This window comes from Vespa velutina, chromosome 5 (genome assembly GCF_912470025.1).
Source record: "Vespa velutina chromosome 5, iVesVel2.1, whole genome shotgun sequence".
NCBI classification, from domain to species: domain Eukaryota; kingdom Metazoa; phylum Arthropoda; class Insecta; order Hymenoptera; family Vespidae; genus Vespa; species Vespa velutina.
This window is the reverse complement of record NC_062192.1, coordinates 4,530,837-4,556,065: the sequence shown is the minus strand read 5'-3', so window position 1 is coordinate 4,556,065 and position 25,229 is coordinate 4,530,837. Positions and strand designations below refer to the sequence as shown.

The window sequence follows — 25,229 nt, the reverse complement described above, 5'->3', positions numbered from 1 at the left end:
ACATTTTGAATACAATGTTCAAGCTATCGCTAGAGTAAAATCAATAAAAAAGAATTGATCGATGCGCCAGTAATCTTTTTCTTTTCTTAAGAAATAGAAAATTCTATTTTGGGATTGTATAAGCGTACATTTAAATTATCTTATTCCGATAGATAGTTCCTTAAAGACGAAAATACATTAAACGAAAGGTACGTTTTCAAAAGCGATTCGATTTCGAAAGAAATCGTATACAATTCTTATATTAATTAGTAATTAAAATTTATATATATGTATATATGTATATATATAATGTATAAATGAAGATCTGTCTTTTGAGGATACAATAGAGAAAAAATAATGAAATTGCTTAGCAATTCGTGATAAGATAATAAAAAGTAATCCCGTTGAAGCGGTAAAGGAGATTCTCCTTGTCGTAAAGATCGCTGTAGACGATGAGAAGCACGTACGCTCGATCTTTCGCGTTCGCGGTGAGCTTTTAATGAAAGATGTCGGTCCCATCTCGGTAGAGGGTGCATTTCGCTGACACTTATACAGGGGGTCGAGATACTTAATTTGACATTCCAGTCGACTCTTTTCCCTTCGTCATCGATCTCTACGGACCGACAGACAGATATATACCTAGCTAGCTACTACTACCCGCGGTCGTTTTCCCTCGTTACTCGTCGTCTCTGTCGGCGTCGCGCTCGTTGCCCGAAGTTTATTGGAACGTGCTTAATTAACTTTCCAGCGGTGACTTCGGCGCCGACGTCGACGTCGTCGCGATTATCCGTAAGCCGGGCTGACTGCAGCATTGCTGGAAATCCACCTCGTTGAACAACCCCACCTTCAACACCATCCCAACAAGCACTACCATCACCCACTCCTTCCTCTTCTTGCGTTAGCTCCTTTCTCGCGAGAGGCAAAAGCGTCGGTAACGTTCTCTCCTATAATTTCGCCCAAGTAACGGAGGAAGACTAATCGAGCTTCCAAAGCGCCGCGCAACTTGCGAGCTGCATAATCGTAGATTATAATTGTGATTGCATAACAGCAAATTCGAATTATGAATCTGCCGCGAGGCGACTTGATTCACCCCTACCCAATGAATATCTCCCTTCTCTCTTCTATATGTTACCTACGAGATGAGGTACCTACGTATTTTGGATTCGGGCATCGATTAATTTCTCCTTCAAATGATAAATTATTCTAGAAGTGTTCTCTTGTGATAAGTTATATATGCATTTATATATGGGTTTATATTTCAGAATGATACGGAAATAGAGAAAGCTCGCGTTTCACAAGATAAATAAAAAGAGGAATTGAAAGAATGATCGACCTTATCGATTCAACGATAAGATATCGGTTTTATACCTTAAAATAAATTTTATATGAAAGATATTCCACGTATATGCATCTGTACAAAGTATTTCGTTGAACGTAATATTAGAAAATTATCATCCCTTGTTTTTCTTTTTCTTCTTTTATTTATTACTATGTAAATAATTTACTATGTAAATAAATTTTCTCTCCTTTCATCCATAGTACATTTTCTCCATCATGAAAATACATTTCCTTTCTCTCTTTTAACTCTTTATGGTTAAGCTTTCGCGAAACTTTCAAAATAGCCAGGAGAAAAAGATAGCTGATACTAAACGAGCGAAGTTTAAGCGGCAATAAGTCGCCTCACCTCGTGGTAACCTTTCGTTATCACGAAAGGGTACGTTTAGGATTTGAAATAGAAAGGAAGCGGAGACAAGTTTGAAGGTTTGACTTTTTAACGCAAAAGAGCGTGCTCGTTCGCTCGCGAAGAAGACGAGTTTACTTTTTTTTTTTCTTCTTTTTTCGGCGATATTTCGACGTCCATCGTTTATCTCTTTCTTTCTTTCTCTTTCTTTCTCTCTCTCTCTCTCTCTCTCTCTCTCTCTCTCTTTCTTTTTCTCTCTTTCTCTGACGTAGCAGAAGATGGAAAGAGAAAAAGAGAGAGGATACAGAAGGAGAAGGACTGAAAGAAGGAGTCGAGCGAGCGCTTAAGTGGCGCATGGAAATTCAATGAAAAGTCACGAGAGCTCGAAAGATCGATACTCGGATACGGGGACTTGAATGTGGCAAGACAAGGTAGGGCAAGGCAATGCAAGGTAAAGTAAGGCAAGGCAAGGCAAGGCAAGGCAAAGGAGAAGACGAGCCGGTCGAATAGAATAGATGGTGGATGAGGAAGAAGAGAAGGAGTAGAAGGAAAAGGAGGTGGAAGCGAAGGCATAGGTGCCTTTATTGGCCTCGTGCCAGTCTTCGCTATCAATGTGGAACACCTGTGCGTTTACGTTTGGTCCTTGTCCTTTTAGCAAAGAATGAAAGTTGAATTTCCTTCTACCCTTTACCAACTACCGAAGTACTGTCGAGGAAAAAGGGAAAGTGAATCGATGTTAATATTAAGTATCGGATACATGTTTTCCGACGGTTTAGTCAAAGATAAACTTGTTATAGAAAAAAGAAAAAAAAAAGGACAACTTGTTTTTTTCTTTAAAGGAAATTAATCGAAACACGATAGTTCTTCAAAGAAGATCAAACCACAAAGTTTTTACATAGATATATTCCTGAATCGATATCGTTTCGATTCAACGATATAAAATCTTTCATAAATGTGAATATTTGAAGTTAAACTGAATGAGTTTTTCAAAGCGTACTATCGGATGTTATCGCGCTAGAGAAGAAAGAATGGAAAAGTAGATCGCTTTGGTTAGACTACTCTTCTTTCTTGAATACACCTTTTTCTAAACGACGACGGTCATTTCGATCTTACCGTAACCGAGCGAACGAAATACTCGCAGAACACTTTCAGATCTAGTGATATCACTTTCTGAACTCATTTCAATGTGAACGTGTTCGTCATATTCCAAAAGATTTATATTTCACGCTAGCTATTTCTATTTCTTTTCATTGTGATTCTATTATCTCTCTTTTCATTATCTTTTCACATCTTGATGGACGTGACTAGACTGTTCGCATGCGATCGAGGCTGTCAGTATAATTCGAAAAAAAAATGCGATTTATAATTCGAAAAAAATGCGATTTAGAATTCTTAGAAAAAAAATCTCCCGTACGTTTCCTTACTTCTATTTTCATTTCGTCGTAAAACATTTCATAATTTTGTCATTTTTTCTATGATATTTACACATAAATGTTTCTAAGATCATATTAATTTCAACAATCATTAGTAAAGATTATTATACGTATATTTAGATCTCTTTGAGATAGATCGAATCAATTTGTTAGTTCGATCAATTCCGTGAAATTTTTTCGAAGAATATGACATATACACGTCATGCATATTCATGAAATGTCTACTGCTCGACATCAGCATCGGACACATCGAATACTGCTAAGTAAATAACTGTATGCTACGTATTATGTGCGTCATAAGTAAATTTACCTGTAGCTAACGTAGTTGCCACTTGTTTACACGTAATCCTAAGGCGATACCTAGCTCAATACCAGAATCTGGGGCAAATTTCTATTTTCCGATGAATCGAATCGATTCTGTAAATTTATGCGTATAGATCGTACGTAGTTAATTGATTCAAATATTACGACGAAAAGTATTTTAATTTCATAAAAAAAATTTACTTATTCATTTATTAGAATATTTTTATGATACCTACACCGTTATACGCATACATTTCTTCAAACATTATAGTTTTCTCTTGGCCCTCTCTTTCTTTTTTTTTTTTTCGGTACTTCTTACCTTCTTAATTTTCAACCTTAATCACGTCATATGTTAGTAAGTATGTAATATAATGGACAATAATTCGTTCAACGATCCATTTAGCGTTAAGACAAAGGAAACGTGGAAAATGAAAAAGAGAAAAAGTAAAGGGTCGAGGAAAGAAGTGTTAAAAGAAAAGGAAAAAAATAAAGTCACGAAGTTTTCTTGCTACCGTCAAAATGGGTCTCTAAATTATTAAAAGCTTGAATACTTATTTCTTACACTTCGTACCGTAAGCCGTCTTAACCTTCCCTCACTGCTAGTTTCTAAGATTTATTATCGCGAGCAGTCAGTGGTAGTATAAATTTTCGTATGTTTTATAAACGGTTGACGTGCTTCGATGAAAAGTGCAGATAAATTTTCTCCCTGGAAAATGTTTGACATATTTTCGACGAAATTTCGGTAAGGCATTTCGTTGTCCTGCAATCATTTATTTATGCAAATGAACGAGAAAGGAATAAAAAAAAATTTTTGAATGTTTTTTTTTAGAAAATTTGCAAATTGATAAATTAAAAAAAAGATATATATATATATATATAATTATATCATAACAACGTGCGTAGATAAAATGGCTAGATGTATTTCAATTGTTGATTAACGTTAAATTCATTTTTATTATATTTAATTAACTTCTGTCTTTGAAAATAAATAAAGACATAATATAATATTGAATATTCAATAAACGAAATGGTTACGGTTTGTAATTACATCCAAAGGGATTTTTATGTATTTAAACAGATGTTAAAATGGGGAGAATTCGTGGACACACTTGTCAACAATGATGATGAGAAATATATCCACAATGTTGGAAAAAACTTCTTCTCTATTATATCTTACGTTCTTTAGAAGATTTTAATTTTTTATAAGATATATAGATTTGCACTTTATATATATTTTGTAAAAGTAAATTTTGAACATTTATAAATACTTAACTACGTAATATTAAATCGTACACTTTGAGACGAATCATTCATAAGTTTTTAATAGCTTTTTACTTTTTCATATTTTCTACTTTACGAATAGAATCGTTCGATTTTAATTGCATAAAAAAGAAAAAAAAAAAAAAAACTTGACAGAAATATTTCACGTGCAAACGTTTTTTCTTTTTTTCTTTTTTTTTTTTTTAACGTTTAAAATTTATCACGTAACAGAAGAAAGTAAACATCGGTAAAGTGAATATTACTCGAAAGACTTATTTAAAACTCGCGCGTTAGATTTCCTAAGAGACAAAAGAACAAAACCAATCTCTTTCGATTTATTAATCATCTTCAAAGAATTTATTATGAATAATATCGTTTAAAATATTAATTATCCGTTTACATGTTTGTTTCTAGAAAAAGATAACTACTTGTAAGAGAAAACTTCAAGTTCAACGTTTAACAAGTACACAGGCAATATATATATATATAGAGTTTCGACAGGTTCGTGTTCGCGTGCCAAACGAGAAAGATAGAAAAGTGAAAAATGTGTGAAATGAAAGGAATAGTTCGGCAAAAAAAAAAAGAAACGAGCGTCTTCGACTTGGCAGCAAAGAGATGGCAAGATGGAGATGAAGGAATAGAAAACGGGATGAGGAAAGGAGACTATGGGTCCTTCTCTTATATTACCAAAGTTTTATGACGTATGTAGCAACGACAAGGGAATATATAACTTTACTTTTTCTTTTTGTTGCTCGGTCTCTTTGCTCCAAAGTACTATGCTCGTGGGAAGATATTCGAATGAGGTGAAGGGTGAAGAGTAAGAACAAGGATAAGCTAAAGTCGATGAACCGTACCTCGAGTATCCTTGAAATTGAAATGAAAACTGCAGACACGGCGAAAGACACAAGCAACAAGAAAACAAATAACAAATTCAAATACAAACAATTCCAAAAGAGTAAAGAGAAGAGAGCTATGTATTCGCTACCCAACGCTATTAAACGCAACTTTCCTACATTTGCAGCACGTGCAAGGCATACTCCACCGTTGTTTGCTAACGTTTCTTGTTTCGCATTGTTGTTATACATACACGAAACGGAATAAATAAGACGTCGATCATTAACTATGCTCTCTCACCCTCTCTCTCTCTCTCTCTCTCTCTCTCTCCCCCGCCCTCTCTCTCTCTCTCTCTTTCTCTCTCATTCATTTTCTCAAAGTTTTAATTAAACTACGCACGAGGAAACAACTCGTCAATTCATTTTACGTATTTTGTTTGTAGATTAAAAAAAAAAAAAAAAAAAGAAAAAAAGAAAAAGTGTAGATAAACGAAACCTCAATTAATAATTTCACGGACAAAATGGTTATTACCAATTAACAAACTAAGTGTCCTTTTAAAGATAAGACCGTCGTAGCTGTTTTACGTTTTGATCTGTTATCATAAATCTCATAGCGATTATACGATTATACGGTTTTATAAAAGAACTATAGAGTGATGCTAATTAATATAAATAAATATTTATAAGTTTTAAAAAATTATTTAATTTCGTTAAATACATATGAGTTTCTCAGCAAGATTTCAATCTGATAAAGCGTCCGCGAGTGTATTAAATCAATATCAATTAAATCTATTCAATCATTACAAATGAATAAATTCTATTGAATACTAATAAAATATTATTAAGTAAATTATGAAATTAATAGATTACAGTCATAAACATAGAAAGGAAATTTATTCTCTTTACTTACTATATTTCAATTAAAATTTATTATATTAATTTTTTTCTTTCTTTTCTATTTGATCTTATTAAAAGAAAAAGCGTTGTTTAAAAAAAATTTTTATTTCCAGTTTATGACACAATATTATTTGATGAAAAAGCAAGAAATAGGAGAACATATGATATGACAGTAAGTCGATGAGTCTCTCTACTTGAAACTATCTAACCGGTGGAACGATAATTTTTCCTCAAATAATTTATTACGTATGAATTTGAAAAGACGTCGCTTTAGACGTCAACGAGTAACACGAAAAGGCTGTTTGAAGGTGAGATTTAGTACGGTGAGGTTCTTCCTTTAGCACTTAGGTCGTTAACATTCTGTAGGTGTTGGTGTGCTACTACTCATGAAATAAAACATTCAAGTATCTTTTAACTTATCACGGTCTTAAATATAGACTTGACTGAATTGAAAAAAGAAAAATAAAAAGAAAAAGGGGGAAAAAAAAAGAAAACAGAAAAGAAAAGAAAGAAAGAAAGAAAGAAAGAAATCTAAGTAGAAAAAAGAAAAAAGAAAAAGAAAAATCAATCGTCTTAATTAATATTACTTTACAACGAATGAAAATCTGATAAGATAAGAAAATAGACCACTTTTTTTTTTTTTTTTTTTTCAATAAACGATATCAAGCGTAGGAGCACGCTTCGGAATATTGGTTTAAATAACTACAGCGATGTTGACCGGCGTAACGATGACGAAGGATTGAGAGGATAGAACGAACGATGAGAGAGTAGGTAGGCACGATCCATCGGGATTACTCAAAATCGTTTCTTCTATCGGCTAGGGAGGATAGAGTATTTCGATCTACCAAACGAGATAGAGAATCTAAGCGAACTAGAGAGAGAGAGAGAGAGAGAGAGAGAGAGAGAGAGAGAGAGAGAGAGAGAGAGAGAGAGAGAGAGACGGACAGACAGATACATGGACAGATAGATAAACGGTTCGAGGAGATTCAGGATATGTACTATATCTATATACGTATACCTCTATATACTATAGATATAGAATATAATCTAATATATAGGACGATGTGTAAGAGGATAGTAGCAGGAATAGTAGAGATATGTGAGTTTAGGGAATTGCGTGGAGTCATTGGCCACGGGATGACCGTTATCACCCCGATAGACAGCACGTCTATCCTACCCCTCTTCTACCTAAAGAAAAACTCATCCTTAAGATGTTCCCCTCTGTTCTCGTATCTTCACATCAAAGAGAAAGACAAATAATTTAATTCCTTAAAATCCTTTCGCGTGAGGCTTAGAAAAATGTGATCCTATTTTCGTCGAAATTGCCAATAGTTTTTTTCCCTCTCTATATCTCTCTTTCTCTCTCTCTCTCTCTCTCTCTCTCTTTTTCTTTCTTTCCCTATCTATATACTGAACCAAATCCTATGTCGAATAACATCGTGGATTCTTCTAAATTCATTATCGAAGGATGAAACTGCTGCCTTTGGGCTATCACACGAGATACACCCTTTTATCTTTTTGTCTGATATAATAATTCATCTTGACATCGAATAAATTGTTATTTTATGTTTATCACGTTATTAATGATATAAATGAAACGATAAAGAAGAATTAATCGTTTGGAAAATATATCGTGTTCTCGAATTAACTACGCGCTTCATACATTTCAAGATCGAAAATCGATTTACAGAAGGTCGGAAAACGTACTTTACGACTAAGAGTCTATCTCTGTGCGCTACACACCCCAGTTATGTGCCATAACTTTGGTCTATCGCTTAATTGCTTTATTAGAAACTCATTCGGCTCTATCTAGGCGGAGTAGGCGGATACATATGCCGAATTCAGTTCATAGTAGAGATCGGCGACGTTGATCGACGACACGTGCTAATTCGAGGAGTCCTTTCTCTTGGATTTCGCTTATTCCTTGCTAACTTCCCCGATCTCGGAACAAGTTTGTCCTTCGACGAAATTTCCCATTTCCTTTCGTTCTCTTTACTCGAACGATTAATTTCATCGATTTGCCGATTATCAAAATCGTTATTACAATGGTTATCTGTTCATTAGAATTTATTCTTCGGTTAATTTATACAAAGAGGATAAACGGCTACTCTTTAAAATTATCTATAATTATCTGTTCATTCATGTGAAATATTATATGTAAATATTTTTAAGTTTTAATTAATAAATTGTATTAAAATAAACAGATGATTGATTTTATTCTTTCTTTTCAATTCATTCTTTCTTATTTTTAGATTAATATTTACATTTTATATTTACGTTTTAATATTTACGATTATTAATTTTCCTTGATAACACTAAATACGTGGATTTTGATTGTATGTTTGTTCAAAGAAAGTTGTGCATTATTTTTTAAAAGTAGCTCCGCCTGGCAATGTAATTCATGGTTCGTCGACGACTGGTAAAGCGCTGGAAAGTTGCCATCGATGCTAGTAAAAGCATTTCGTAGACCGAGCGCAGACCATTTTCCGTCAGCCGATGATTGGTGTGGTGGCGAGCTTTCCTCGAAAGTCTTTGAAAGATTGTCTCTCACTCTCTCTCTCTTCTTTTAATATAGTTGATAGTGAAATTATTATACCTATAATTATATTGCTAATATTCAATTAAGTAAGAAGTCGATTAATTTCATCTATTCGATTATCTTCTATTAAAGAAGAAATTATGTCGAAAAAATTTTTATCTGTTATGCCGCATTTTCAAGAAACATAAACCACAAATATTAATCATGCTTTAGCTTTTTTTTTTTTTGTCTTTAATATTTATTCTCGTATCGCATAAAGAATGTCAATGTCGATTAACATAATCAAAGCATTTCTCTTTAACGACTACTGGCAATTTATAAAGATAATCTGAAATCAATTAGTTATCCAATTACGAACGTAAAAGGAAATAATCTTTTGCCTTTCAAAGCACGTACTGATCTATTCGGATGAAGAAATCAATTTTTTTGATGACAGTTCAAACTTTCCCTCGGCTTATTTGCGGCTTGTATTTTAAATTGATCGGTAATACCATTCACGTGAGCTTCTTGAACATTTAATTTACGAATTTTAACAAACTCATCTATCTGGAAAAATCGAGAAAAAATTGTTTTCTATCAAACGAAGCCAATACTACTTTTATTTTACGAATACTTTCATATTTTGAGAATAACAAGATTCGAAGAATTGTATTTTTGTTGTTGTTGTTGTGTGCTTCTTCGAGAGAAAATAATATAAGAAAGTTTTTAGCTGCAATATATAAATGAAAACATATATGACGTATGTACATTCATCCGTACAATTTACATGTAGCGTCGATTAAAATTCGACACCCGACAATATGCCGAGTCCGATTTTTAGTCAGAATTAACGTAAAATTCGTAGATGGGGAGAAAATGTGAGAGAAACAAAGTCGGAAAAAGTGTGTACGTCCAATGAAATAGCAAGCATCCACGGTGTCCATTCAAATCCGCGAAGCCTCCATCAAATTGCAAATCGGCCGACGTTTAATCGCAAATTGGAAATCGCATTGGAAGCTCACGTAACCCGTTCGAAACTTTCGATACTTTTGCTTTTCTGCTTTTCCTCTCTTCTACTTCGTTCTTGTTATACAGGGTGAGGCATTTAAAAAAAGATCGTTCTTAAAAACAGAAAATAAATATTACAAAAAAAAAAAATTACATTAGATCAGGCGATGACGAGCATTTTTGTTTTCTTTTCTAAATTTAAAGTATTTAAAAAAGTTATTGAAAAATTTTCTTTCATTTTTTAAAATTTATAATTATAAATTTTCATGCATCAACGATTGCAGCTATTTTCAAGATAATTTCAAACCACTCTAAACATCCCATAGACGTTAAAAGGAAAACAGATATTTCTAAGATAAATTTTAAAGTAACATTTTATTTGGTCCACCTAGTATAACACGTTTATATGGGGATGCAATCGGCCGACATATCGCGTACGGTTCGATGTGAACGGAACTTTAAATGCGCGACATTTTGCGCCGGTCAATCGGCTTTGGTTGCAGGTAGAAATCCTCTCTTTCTCTATCCAATCCTCTACCCCCTTGTCGTCACTACCACCCCTTACGGAGCGTCATCCAGCCGTTTCAATTCCTCCCCTCATTTTATGCATGAGAACGAATTAGACGGATTTTCACCTGCAGATTTTCGAAACGATTCGATGCCAATTTAATGTTTCATTCGATTCGAACTTACTCGTAGCTATATAAAAAATAAAACACAATGTGCTTTTTATTTTTATTGTATCGTTGTATTCTTTATCGATCTGTTAACTAATCACTTTATGTATGCTTTCCGCTTTACTATCGACTAATTAAAACGTTTATCAGTTTAAAAGCAATTAGCGCAAGAAGATTAATCTTACAAATATTTACCAACACTTTTCCCATGGGAATTGAATAAATCCTAATGATGAACGCGATTAAATTCAATCCCAAAGATTAGAAGCGTGTTCGATTTTGGTGCTTACATTATCGACATCTCGCTTGTTACCCGAGAGTTTCGATTGCGTGCTTATGGAATATATTGACGATTAAGTGTATTCGTTGTTAATTGGTTCCATTCATAAGACTTTGAGCGAGTAATAAATACATTTGACCTTCTGTACACTTCGCTAATACGTTCTTCAATATTATTATTTACGTTCAATGATGAATAATAATGTTATATCGATTCTAAATAATCTACAGGAAGGTCTAATAATTAATATTAGTTTAAATATCTTTGGTATTATCGATATTAAAGAAAAATTATTTTAAATAAAAGTTGAAAAGTTTCTTGGGAACCATCATATTATGAAAAGAACTGTTTTCAATCCAGAAAATCTAGAAAAGTATTTTTCATTCTTTTTCAAGATTATAGCTTTTTTTCTTTTTTTTTCTTTTTTTTTTCCTTTTTTTAATAGAATCCTGTAATACTTTTTGTTTGAATTGATTATTCGTGTCACGCCAAATAAAAAAGTATTAGGATATAACGTCGAGGTTTTTTCGAGATATTTTCAAAAAATATCTATTGATCATGCAATTGTAACGAGTCTTATCTTTTTTTGCTGGTTATATATTCACGATCATAGTTTCTTCGTAAGAGCATTATTAGACATGCACATGCATTATTGTTCAATGGCCCTTAAAACCATTTAACTTTTATTTAATAAATTTTTCTTTGACATCAGTAATGTCGCAAAATGGTGGTAATAGTTATTGGAACACAATGTATATTTAATTATTATTATCATTATTACAAGGCACATTATTAATCAAAGAGTAAAATGGCTTTAGTCAATGAAGAGATAATCGTGTAAATCTTAATATTATATCCATCCTATTTTCAGCGAACATCATTTTCTGTGTTAGTACTACTTCGAGCCAATTTGTTGTCGTGTTATATACGATGCTTTATGTTTATCGGCTATAATTATCAAAGGTAATATTTTGTCGTAAAATGTATTGTGATAAAGTTTAATGTTACAAAATAATAATTTTACAAACGATAATAATAACGCTGATAACAACATCGGTAACAGTCAGTAACACAAAGTAAAGCGTTTAAAGATTTTTTAAAGAACTAACTTAACTTGGATTCGTTGGATTTTTAAAAAAGAGTTAGAATTTTCGCAAAGTTAGAATTTAAGCTCATTATTACAACATGATATTACTTCGTCGTACTTCGTTCCAAGCAAACACAATCGAGAACTCCGTGAATTTCCTTTTATTTGATTTCTTATACATTTAAAGCCTTCGTCTCGTCAAGTACAATCAATTAAAACTTCGACATTATTTCCTCTTTCTGACTACTCGACGTTTGGGAACCACTAACGAATGATTATAATATTTTGTGAGAGTAAACATTTGAATGAATACGTAATATATCGTGGAAAATTTTTACCTTAAATAATTTTGGATAATTTAATAAAATTTCAAGATATATATAATAGCCCTTTGTTGTTTCTATATTTCTCTTTGATCATTTAAAATGTTCATAATTACGTTTTGAAAATGTTTGATTAAAATCATTGCTCATATTAAACGATTTAAATAAATTCAAATATATACATACATACGAATTAGTATTTGCTTACCTTGACTCGCAAGAGGTGTTGCAAACTCTGAGCTTGACTGCTATTTAAGGGTGGATTGTCCGTACCAAGACGTGCTACTGCAATCACGTTCTCTCGAGTCACATTGTAGAGGAAGAGCGTGCATACGGTCTGTAAAAGGAATAAGGGAAAACATTCCAATGTCATTTCACGTTTCTCCGTATTACCAACTTTCTTTCGTAAGCAATTTCCTCTTTGCGAACGACAAATTTTCAGTGAATTCTTAGTCGATACCAGGAATTAGTAGAAGTAGTAGAACTTTGATGAAAGTAAAAAAAAAAAAAAAAAAAGAAGTCTTAAATTATATTCGTAGAAATTCGAAATCTTTGTCATTTCATCTAATTTTTCTTATAACTTATACATGAAAAGATGAAAAGTTGAAAAATTTGTCACAACGGATACGATGTTAAATCGTTATCCATTATGATATGCTAATCGTCGTTAATTCAAATTTTAATTCAACCATTATCTTGATAGTATCATTTCGGCACAATGTACCTGGTTATTGACTTCCTCTCGCATGAAATTGTCGAGAGACGAAACGGCGTCTAGGACCGTAAGATTGTTGTGTGGCCTTAACAAGGTCTCGTCCTTTTCGCTATATCCCAAGAACATAAAAACTCCGTGCGGTATACTGTACGCTCCTATGATGAGAAAAAGAAAAATTAAAAAGATCATTTTTATGAGATATTTTATATCTCTGATAGTATAGTAATAGTATATAGTTACGTTTAACATTATATCTTTCACACATACTACATCTATTATTACTATCGTTATTACAATCATCATAGTTATTACTACAATTTTTATATTATTATATTGTTGCTTTTATTATTATTATTATTATTATTATTATTATTATTATTATTATTATTATTGTCATTATTTTTTTCATATAGAAATATTTATTAAACGTGTCCTTTATCTGAGAAATGAAAAAGAAAAGAAAAAAAGAAAAAGAAAAAAAAAAAGAAAAAAAGAAAAGGAAAAGAAGAAATCAATTTTGTAGCGTATATAAAGTTTGACAAAAAATTTGACAGTAGCATTATAATAGAAAACGTATTTCATATAATAGAAAACATACATCATATAACCTACAGGTATCGTATATATCTATGATAAAACGGATATCGACGCGACGAGTGTGAAATATGAAAAATTCGAGTTATTTAAATATTGAGAAAGTATTATGATACGTAGAATGCGTCGAAGAAGAAAATCGACATGAGACATCGAAAAATACGTCGATCGGAGGCGTCAGAAATGGCTTTACTTACCAGGTGATGGACGCATACATATGAAACCACCACTATAGCAGAGACATGGACCACGGTGGGCCTGATAAGCTGGCGCCTCATGGTTATAGTAAGCGAAGTCCGTTTTACAAGGAGATGAATCGACGCAGATCGTATTGCAGATGAGAACTTCGCCTTCACCGCATTGACAGAGCTCCGAACATTCTGGCTCGTCTTCGCGATAAAGCTACCGACAAGATCGTTCATTGTATTACATTGTTAATCGATAAGCGCATTAATTTGACGAACCTTAAAGTTCAGAACACTTTCATGTACATCCAATTTACGTTAAGTACATACTTCTGTGATATAATGAGCCGAAGAGAATAATTAACTCACCCTTTTGCCTTTACCCTCTCGTATGTACTGATGGCTCTGTCTTGGCCTTTGAACGACACAAAAGCCTGAAACGAGGACGATATTTATCACGTGATATAAAATGTAATAGAAATAAAATTTCTATAAATATTAATTGAAATTTATATCAAATGCATTTTTATACTGATATATTAATTATGCTTATAATAAATATGGCTCTCTTTCTGTTTTTTTTTTTTTTCTTCTCATTTTTAAATCGAGAATATTTAGTAAATAATTTAATTATTTCTTTGAATGATTCATAAAATAAGTTTATGATTATAAATTCATTTGATTCGAATTTCTTTTTTGAAACAACATTTATCTATAAACTAATATATAATATTTCTTCATCATCTTTTTAAACGATTTTAACGATCGTTGAATGGAAAAGACTATACTCACGGGGCGGTGTGGTTGTCGTTGTAGTTGTGCTTGGCGTCGTACTAACGGTGTTAGTCGTGATTTCTAAAGTTTCCGTGGGTTCGGTGGTCGGCCACCTCGTTACTTCCGGTATTTGATTATCTTCAACTCGTTCAACCGCGGTGGCCATCGTAGTAGCAGTCATGCTTACGTGTGTTCTCGTAGTTGACGACGACGTCGTCATTGTTGTCGTCGACGGAATATTGCCAATCGGCGTTGTTCTTGGATAGTGGTGGTGTTTTCGACGTGCATGGTAGTCCTTTTGAGACTCGACTGAAAGGTCCAAGAGTTTGTTTATTATTTACTTGTTTACCTATTTATCGAAATATAAGCTAGCCACTGTATTGTATAAGTATATAACTTTTCCCATAGTAAGCTTTAATATTGATTCTTGTCAATCATGTTCTTTCTTTACAACGGCTGTTCAAAATAAAGTTTTACAAATTTTTCTTTCGTAAAATACGATATTTTTTAGAAAAATTGTTCAGACAAGAGTTCTCGAATTTCGAAAGAAAAATATTACGACATTTATTGTCTTTTTTATTTTATTTCGAAGACATCTCAATATCAAGTTTATTTTTTTAAATCGAAAGCTACGCTTTCCTTTTTTTTTTCTTTTCTTTTTTTATGATGATAACATATTCTATGTGAAAAAGCAAGGAACTTTCGAAATATTTTTTTTTATCCATTATCAATTTTTCGAAATATTTAACAAAATATCTCGCATAAATTTGTAAATTTATTTATTTACTTACACGTTTGATTTTAAATAAAAACCAATAGATATCATATAATATACGAGCTTCTTGAAATAATATAATTCTCATATGAACAATTTTTCACGGAAATGTCATATTTTTGAGATAAAAATTAATAACGCTTCATTTCGAAGAATCGAATTGAAGTGAAGAAAATTTAAGAACATATTCTACTAATTCTAAGTATAAAAAAATTCTTCTATGAACATGACAAATGTATGCTGTTCATTTTTACGATAATTAAAATATATTCTTTAAAATTTAATCACATGTTTTTGAAACATCCTGTACAAACTCGATAAGAAAACAAGCTTTAACGTTGTTTATCCTTCTAATCCTACATCAACTAACTACGTTCTCCATAAACATACTCATTATTACACAACACAAACGTAAATGCGATGATATATAACCATTCGCAACATTTCATTATTCATTTCGCAATTTCTATCATTGCAAGGATGAAGCAACGCCGGCAGGAGCAACCGACGGCGTAGCACGGTTCCACCTGAAATTGTAATCAGCTTGGAGTCCCTGGACACTGAAATATTGCGCGACACCTGACCGTAAGCGATAGCTATGCAAGTCCCTTAACACCGTCGCATAGAACTTAGTTTATATTTTCATTTTTTTTTTTTATTTTTTTTTTTTTGTTTTTTTTTCGGAACGAAATGAATTTCTCCTTTTTCTTTTGATTTATCAATAAAATATTAATGATAGTTTTAATAGATGTAAGTCGACCTCTTTCACGGATTAAATCGATCATTTTAGTTCAAAACATTTTACTTAAAACATGAATAAAGTATTATCAATATGAATAAAAGTTAATACATTTAAATTAAGAAATAAATTATGTATTATATGACGTCTTTATTAGACAACTGAGTTTAGTTATTAAAAATTTATTAAAGAAATAATAAGATTTATAGGAAGTTTATAATATAATTTAATTCTATGAATAGACAAATTTTCGAAATATAAAAGCTAAGATGTAAGAAAATTTAATTTTCATTGTAATGCTGATATCGTTACCATTAGTATACATAGCTTTTCTCTTTGATATTAATTTATTGAACAAATTTTTCGATCCTTGAAATAAAGAAATAAATGAATTATATTTGAGTATAATTATTAATATCGAATTTAGAACGATTTTAAATTCCCTTTATTAAGAACAATAATCAATAATAATTGACAAATATATTTGTATTATCAAGACAATAAGTCGTTTTAAATAACACCAGTTCTCTCGACTGAATATAAATCTCTTGCAAAATGTCGATATCGTACAAATGTGATCAATATAATTATGCACTTGATATATTTTAAGTAAAATAATCACAAATAACATTTTCAATATTTATAGAACAAAGTAAAGGTTAAAAAAAGGTTATAAAAAAGATAAAAAAAAAAAAAAAAAAGAAAAATCGTCTAACAACTTAGATGAAAACTTATTATAAAAGTAAATATGTCCTTATGATATATATACATACATACATCACTTTCAAAATTCTGGTTTCAGCAAACGTACATATATAACGTAGAGTACTAAGAGTGTCTCCAGAACTTAATTAACTTACCTACACACGGGTTAACCCAAAGGAGTCTTTGCCAACCAAGACAGTCGTAGAGTTGCGTGAAGTCAGTGCCTTTGCAAGCGCAATTTGAACGAAGTTCGGTCCCAAGTATACCCAGCATCGCTTTCCTACAATCGGATGGTGGTCCAGCACATTTTTTCGTTACGCTGTCTACCGCACAATTTTGCTCGTAATGCTCCAATCTCATGCTAAATGTTTGAAAAAAAGACGTAAGAAAGGAAAAAAAGAAAGAATTAAAATAACGATTAGATAAATATGATTAACGGTCAATGAATCGGTGATTTGTAAGTAAGTACACAGGGACAAAATTGGAAAGAATTCTCGTCGATTTCAAGAGGGAAAAATGCGACCCTACTTGATTCATTAATCAGAGAATTAAAAGGGGGACGTCAAGATGCTTCTCCAATGAGCTTGTCGTTTGAGTAATTAGAGAAAAAGGAGGGGTTCAAAAATTTCTTAAGTGACTCCGATGTCGACCGGAAGGAAAAAGAGAAAAATCGTTTCGATAAACTTAATGAATCATTCGATCGATCAAAACCAAACCGTATGACTTCGTTGACGATAGAATAAGAATAAGTTAAATGTAATAGGTTTTATTTTCGAGGATGTCAAAAGAAATGAAGAAAAATTATTCTTATTCCTTATTTTACCATTAAACCTACACTTCATAGTGTATCGCTATACGTATCTAATTTTTTTTTTTTTTTATAATAATAACTATTTCATTTCAATTCTGACTAAATATATTCATTCATGTACACTTTATTATTATATCATCATTTTTATATATATACAATTATTATTATATATATATATATATATATATATATATATATATATATATATATATATATATAGATATAATTATTTTTCTGATTTTAGAAAGTAATTTCTTTGGGTTCAGAAAACACTTTTTTTTTTTTTTTTTTTTGATAAAATATAAAATTTCATGCAGTGTAGGGTTAAGGTCAATTTTCTCTTGAAACAAACGTACCGAAAGAATTCGTAATTCTGCTGCATTTTCAAACACAAGTAGTAAAGATCCGAGTAACTAAGTAAAGCACTGAATTTCACAAGAAATGCTTTCAACGTGAATATTTGTTCGTCTACGAAGTATGAGACGGAGAAAAAGATGGAGAAAGAGAAAGAGATTTTTAACGAAGGAAGTTTTGCAAACAGTACATCTATATTTTAGAGAAAATGAAAAAAAATTTATGTAGGTCTCAGAAATCCTTAACAAGTATATATCTATGTATCGAAAATACAATTCTTCATCTTTAATTTAGCAACGACGAATTCCAATAATTTATATGGATCATCGATTCCTTTACATTAAATTTATTAAAAAAAAAAAAATTTATTTGCCATTAACTCGACGAATTAGATTTTAAATATTTAGATAAATCAGAAATAAATCTTATATGATATATATTGAGAAAGTACTTATTTTTCATTTATATTTTACATTTCTTTAATTATCTCGACGAAATCACTTGTAAAATTTTTGTAGATATTTATATTTAGAAACATTCGAAATTTCGAAAAATGAATGAAACTTTTATTAAGAAATAAAACGATCGAAAAATCTCGAGTGAAAAATGAAAATGGTTGTAATTATCTTGATCATTGAACACGTATACTTGCCGGCAGGCTTCGTTTTTCTTGCAAGTTTCCGCGAGACTGTGACATGTGGGCATATCGGCACCTTCGATACGTTGAGCACATGCAGGATGCATCTTTTCTTGTGCTACGATGCATTCGTCTTTTCTGCCATCGGTTTTTCTATAAAATAAGAAAAAAAATTATACATTATAGATAATATTCAATCTTCCGATATCGTTATCGACATACGTAAATTTATATATAAATCTAAAGTAAATTAATAAATTATATCTTTTCTTTTTCTTTTTTTTTTTTTTTTTTTTTTTTTTTTTTTTTTTGGGGATTTTTTTTCTTTTAACATAACAATTGATTCCTTCGTCCTATAATACGTCTAATATCTTTGAGATTATTAATAAATGATATCTCTTTATAAAAAATGAAACGAATCGATAAATAATTCTCAATAAAAATTATTTATTAACATCGCAATGAGACTTAGCAATACGTTTGATAATAATTCACACACGGCGTTATGTTCCAAAGTTGCATGTCCGAAAAGAGAAACGTAAAGGATTCTCCAAAGACCATTTCAAGGGAATACTGGAACGTTTCTCGTGTAGAGACCTTTGTAAAAAATAACGTGAGGTAAATCCGAAACGAATCGTGCAGACACGCCAATTTACCGCAAGACAAAGCACCTTTTGAAACAGAAGAAGGGAAGAACAAGAGTATATCGTTCCTTCTTCCATTTTGTTCTTTTCTCTTCTCTTCTTCATCTCCTTCTGCTACTTCTGCTTTGGTCTTCCTTCATGTCTGTTCCCCCTCCTCAGGAAAAACGAGAGCTCATACCCAGAGATTCTTACGAGAGGAATTCCCAAAGAGGCATTACAAGGTGGGCATTGTTCAAGGAGCATTAAATGAGCTGGCTACATATTTTATTCAGCTTTGTCAAGGCAAATCATACTATTTTTTTTAATTTCTTTCTTATTCAATACTTATTTAATCGGTTATTTGATACGCGTCCTTGCGTAAAAGTGAATGTGTGTGAGAAAGAAAGAAAGAGAGAGAGGGAGAGAATGAGAGAGAATGATAAACAGATAAGGAAAGAGATGGAAATAGAGATAAATTAGCCTGAACAAAAGGAAGGCTCGACGAACGGAAATAGAGATCAGATGGAAATAAAAAACAGATCAAATAGACGAAAGAAAGAGAGAGAGAGAGAGAGCGAGAGAGAGAGAGAGAGAATAGAAAAGATAGAACAAAATGTGGAAAACGACAAGGAAGGAAAGTTTTCGCATTGTTTCGCTGGCGAAAGCCACTTAAAAGTTATAGAAGCCTCGTTAGAAAGGATAAGCCTCTATCTAGCTTCCCTTCTCCGCATTCTCATGGGATCTACTAACGGATGCGGAATTCTTCCGAATTCTACATTTCTTAGTCTTTCTCTACTAGGCCTGATTAATAGTGTTGAACGAGAGACGCAAAGATCATTCCGTAAAAATTGTAAATTCAAACTATAAATGAAAATATAATACGCGATATGTACGAATAAAAATGTATGTATCATTTTTTTCTTTTTTTTTTTTTTTATTATATATTTTGTATTACTTGCACATACGTAAATTGTTCAATGTAGATAACTCTAGATTGATAGTTAATTCGAAAGTGGATATTTTAAAAATAATCTTTTTTGATATAGTACAGTGTAATATTCACTGTTGAAACAACAATTCTGATTAATGTTGTCTGTGTATATATTTATGTACAATACATATCCATATATATATATATTTATATATACATTCGATTTCCCGTAAAAACTTTATTACTCAGTTCTGACGTGTTCACGCTTTAATATCGGTTTACATGGTTATTGTGAAAGGTATATCACTATTTCGATGGAGACAGCTCGATTGACCTTTAATTGGCCGCTTTTGTGCTGCTTTTATGAATTCGGTATCGAACATCAAATACAGCTTTCCTCTTTCTCACTCATTCTCGCCATTCACTCAATTCTGCTTTCTCTCTCTCTTTCTCTCTCTCTCTCTCTCTCTCTCTCTCTCTCTCATCTCTGTTTTTCGTTTTATGCGCCATGTAAATTCAGTTGGAGCTTAGGTTGGATATGTCGGTGACTTAAAACAGACAACTTAATTAAAGCATAAACTTTTACCCTTATGATACCAAAATAAGCAGCATGTACAGTTAATAAAGCCGACAAATGTAAATGCGGTATACTATCAAAAGCTTGAGAAATGACATAAATTCTTTTATACTCGAAAGTGTTCAGTATCAAGCTGGTAAATCTAGAACACGCAAATGAATTAAGGGTACATTATCTCTCGTAATGAGATAGCCAGAGAGGCGTGTTGTAATCGTCATTTACAGCCCTAATGTGTCCAATGTCTCATAATGTGCATTCCATAATAGCTGGAGCCGGCCAGCAACGTCGTTAAATTTTAGAGATGGGATGCATTAGGCAAGCAAATTAATATGAAAGATTTTGTCCTGTCATCATTCTAGACATCCACGTGTATTTAAATTTATACCTATCTAACTATCATAGAAACGAAACTTCCCTCTCTCTCTCTCTCTCTCTCTCTCTCTCTCTCTCTCTCTCTTTCATTTGTTATTCGATCGAAGCAAGAAAATTTAATGAAATTTCTATCATGGGTAAGCCGCGAATGCGTAAAACAGCTTTAATGAAAATTGATAATCACGGCTTTACGTTAGCTGCATCCCACGGTATTCCACAGGTTTAATAGATCGCGTTGTAGCATGCAGTGATCATCAACCGACACGAACGAACACCAACGTCGTTGTCGGGTTCGGGTTGAACCATGCAGTACGTTGCTCGAAAGCTGTGCAATTTGATTGGATAGTGATTGAGCGTTCCGTCAACCGTGAAAATACAGCCTTCCTGTACAACGCGATCGCGTTAATTGAAAGGATGATTAAATAAAAATGTTATGCATCGGTTTGTCGAATTGCCGGTAATCCTTCACGGTATGTTTGACGAAGGGATAAATTCCTTATTTCTCTCGCTCTCGCTCTCTCTCTTTCTCTCTTTCCTTTTCACATGTACATTTTTAAAAGAAATAATTTTAATATCGTTTGTACGAAGATTATGATGATAAAACTCTGTTCTCTTCTAAAATGATAAGCTCTTATTTCTATGAAATAATAATCATTGGCTGATTGCGATCTATATCTAGAAGGAAGATGTTCAGGATTCCTTTCGCGATCTCTTTCATCCGGAATTCTCCGTTATGATACGTGACGTTTATAGAAGTTTAGAAAGCAACCTGTTGCACGATTTGCAAAACAAACCTTATGCTAAGAACGCCAGCTTACGAATGAAGAATATTAACGCTTCGCTATAGTATATCACTTCTTAAGTACTTAGAACAGATTTATACCTGGCAATTTACTTCGCCTTGAATGTCTTCATGAATAAAATACAACCTTCATACAAGTTCGTAAAAGCTCGTTACTCAAAATGATATCGTAACTTTGATGACACTTTAATATAGATATCATACGTCGTGTAAATCGAAAGGAAAGTTATTTTCAAAATGGTCGAAGATAGCGATGACCATCAATTCATTTATACTTTTCATTCGTGACGTAATCTACGCTATCGTTGATTCTGTTATATCTATCTCTCTGCGGATTGATTGACGTGTGTAACAACGTACGATGATATCGACGCGATGGAGAATCGTAAGCCGGATGCTTTTGATTGGCTCCTGATTGAGCACGGTGCACGATTCCTGAAATCGAACTAGTTTGCGTTTTGTTCTATGAATCGGTTCGTTGTAACGCTATACTCGTTCGATCGTACTGGTATAGGAACACACAGAGAACATTATGGAAATTTTTGCATCGAGTACTCGCACGTTGCGCCTAATTCATAGTAGGTTTCACACGTACATTATTGTACGTACGTTGTCGCGGCTGTCGTTGACGTTCTATCAACATGTTACGTTCGTCTAGGAGATATATCATCGCTCGATCGTGCCTCGACTAGTATTGTTTGTTCTTCCTATTACATTTAAATATGTATAGGTTTGAATATATAAATGATCGATATCAAGAATAAAATAAATAGAATAGGAGAAACAGTAATTGTATTATATAATGGAATAACCATGTTAATTTTTTTTGTTTACTTTAATTCATTCTTTTCTTTCTTCTTTTTTTTTTTCTTTATTTTTTTTTTTTTTTTTTTTTTAATGAAATTTATGAGATATAGAAGATGATTATTTTCGAAAATATATAATAAAGACTTATACAAATTAATGTTTATATTTGGTATCGTATAAATCAATTTATACTTACCGGCACAAACAGAAAGCTATTTCGATGGAGTGCTTGTGATTAGCCGTTTTATAGAAGTGTTGTAGAGCTGCCATACATTCGTTTCTCGCGCAGCTCGTCAAACCACAGTAATTCAGGACCGGCTGTAATAATGCCTTGCACTCCGGGTCGTTCCTGAATAAACGATACTGTAGTTAACGCCTTTGAATGCAACTAAGCGCGATAAATCTCGTCTAGACTCATGATAAAATGATGATTCTATTCTAGTACGACTACGTTGTTGCTTTTAGTCCTTGTTTCTTCAAGTCTCTCTTTCTCTCTCTCTCTCTCTCTCTCTCTCTCTCTCAGTGTACATCAATGTACAATATTATTAATAAGCTACCGCTTCAGTTTTGCTTTTAATAATGGACCATTTGAGATTTACCGCTTATCGTGTGATTACAGCGTAAATGTGAAATGAGATTAAAGCTTACTTGCACGATGTGTATGCATGATGACATGTGCTGGAAAGTATCAACTTAGGTGGTTGCTGAATCTTGTCAATTTCCGATTTAGCAGATGGTAGAGCTGCAGCTTCTATAAATAAAGAGATAAAATTTAAATGATTACTTTTCCTTTTTTTTTTTTTTATTTCATTTCATTCGATCAATGATTCCAGATAGTACGATAATTAATTTCGAACAATTATTATTCATGCATATGGATTTATTTAATCTGAGTAATAAATGATTTGATATTAATTAAATTGTTAGTTAAGAAAGGAGAATAAATCCGTCACGAAGATCTTAACTTTTTCTTCATGATTAAAGAATAAATAAATCATTTCGTTTTTATTTCCGTTAGAAAAGCATTATATCTTTCGATCCCTTTTCTTACGATTCATTAATTTACCAGACATCTCTGTCTTCATTCTTGAAATTTTATTTGTAATCAAAATAGATTTTATAAATTCATCGTTGATCGATTGAAAATCTCTTCAGATTTAATTAATTTCGAAGTTTGAAACAAAATCTTAATACGATGTCAGATACTTTGCTATGTCTTTGTACTCTCAAGAGGGAGGAAAAAAAAATTAGTTGAATGATGTCTCTTCTACGGAAAGTAATTTTATAAGACAGAAAGCTCTATCCTGCTTGGGCTTGTTTCATTCTGTCACCCCTCATTCACCCTTCCGACCCACTAGTTTTTCTCTATATTCATCTGTTACTACATTTTTTCTCGCTCACCAACCCCAACGAAGATTGCTATCGGCTAAGTTAAACATTCCAGGATGAACTATACCCGTACGTGCGCTCCTACCGTTTACATAAGCGAGGCGAGAGACCTAGTTTCCCAACTCGCGTATACAAATAAATGATAAATCGTCAACGAGCACCGGCGTGACGTGGTGACCTCGCTTGTTGCCTAAGTAGCGAACCATAAGCAAGTCCAGAGAAAAATGGTTTAACCTGACGTCTTTCTGGGCTTCGAGTAATATCGTACGATGTTTATCGTATTCGACCGATCTCTCTCTCTCTCTCTCTCTCTCTCTCTCTTTTTTTCCTTCAAAACTATTCAATTCTATTTAAAGTTTTACAAGAATATCTGAAGTATCTTATTTCTTTATCTTTTTTTTTTTATTTTTTTATTTTTTTTTTAATTAGAAAATCACATTAATACAATCTTGATATTTATATATGAGAGGTAATGAAATTTTTGGAAAAATACATTGTTGGAAGATACATTGTTTGTCAAATATTCGATGATAAAGGTCAAGCTCGATAAAAAATTATCGTAAAAACTCTTGACTTGTCACAATGACAAATGTTATATATCGTTAACGAAGAACCTTTTCATTCGATCGATGAATCGAAGAGGGGTTAATGACTAGTCGAACCTTTCTGAATATTCCAAGGACTAACGATGCTAAGAGAGAGAGATAGAAAGAGAGAGAGAGAGAGAAAGAGAGGGAGAGAGAGAGAGAAAGAGAGAGAGAGAGAGAGAGAGAGAGAGCAAAGATTTCTCATGAGTAGAGCCGCCCTACCAGATGACTGGCCATAAGTCAAGCACCATGGCGAGCGTGGATTCGACGCAGTTTATTAAGACAAACGAGCAGCCATCATCCTTTCGGGCCTCTCGCACTCTTTCAACCGCCTTAATCGTCGAGAGAGCTAACGTTCGTTCGCTTCGAGCTGTCTGTGTCTGCCCATTCATTCGTCTTCCCTTAAACGCCTACAAAAATGTAATCCTCTTCCCATTCCCGAAAACGAATCAAAGAGGGTCGTAACGATGATCGCAGGCTGATTCATCTCGCAGTAAGTTCGATATTTTATATTCGACTTTTATGAGACAGAGTGTTGCTTTTTCCACAAAAGAAAAAGAAAAAGAAAAGAGA

The 25,229-nt window shown here is 32.6% G+C and overlaps 1 protein-coding gene across 1 annotated transcript in view; it reads right to left on the bottom strand.

Moving 5' to 3' along the window:
- The window catches only part of LOC124949533, a 49,445-nt gene that overhangs the window by 14,362 nt on the left and 9,854 nt on the right, over window positions 1–25,229 (bottom strand). Inside the window, exons 3-11 of the mRNA XM_047494751.1 lie at window positions 23,329–23,431; window positions 22,877–23,029; window positions 18,584–18,721; window positions 16,922–17,127; window positions 14,566–14,856; window positions 14,143–14,207; window positions 13,786–13,990; window positions 13,004–13,149; window positions 12,488–12,616 (exon numbers count right to left, since the gene is read on the bottom strand). Of these exons, the coding sequence (XP_047350707.1) occupies window positions 12,488–12,616; window positions 13,004–13,149; window positions 13,786–13,990; window positions 14,143–14,207; window positions 14,566–14,856; window positions 16,922–17,127; window positions 18,584–18,721; window positions 22,877–23,029; window positions 23,329–23,431 (1,436 nt within the window). The remainder of the gene's footprint in view (window positions 1–12,487; window positions 12,617–13,003; window positions 13,150–13,785; window positions 13,991–14,142; window positions 14,208–14,565; window positions 14,857–16,921; window positions 17,128–18,583; window positions 18,722–22,876; window positions 23,030–23,328; window positions 23,432–25,229) is intronic.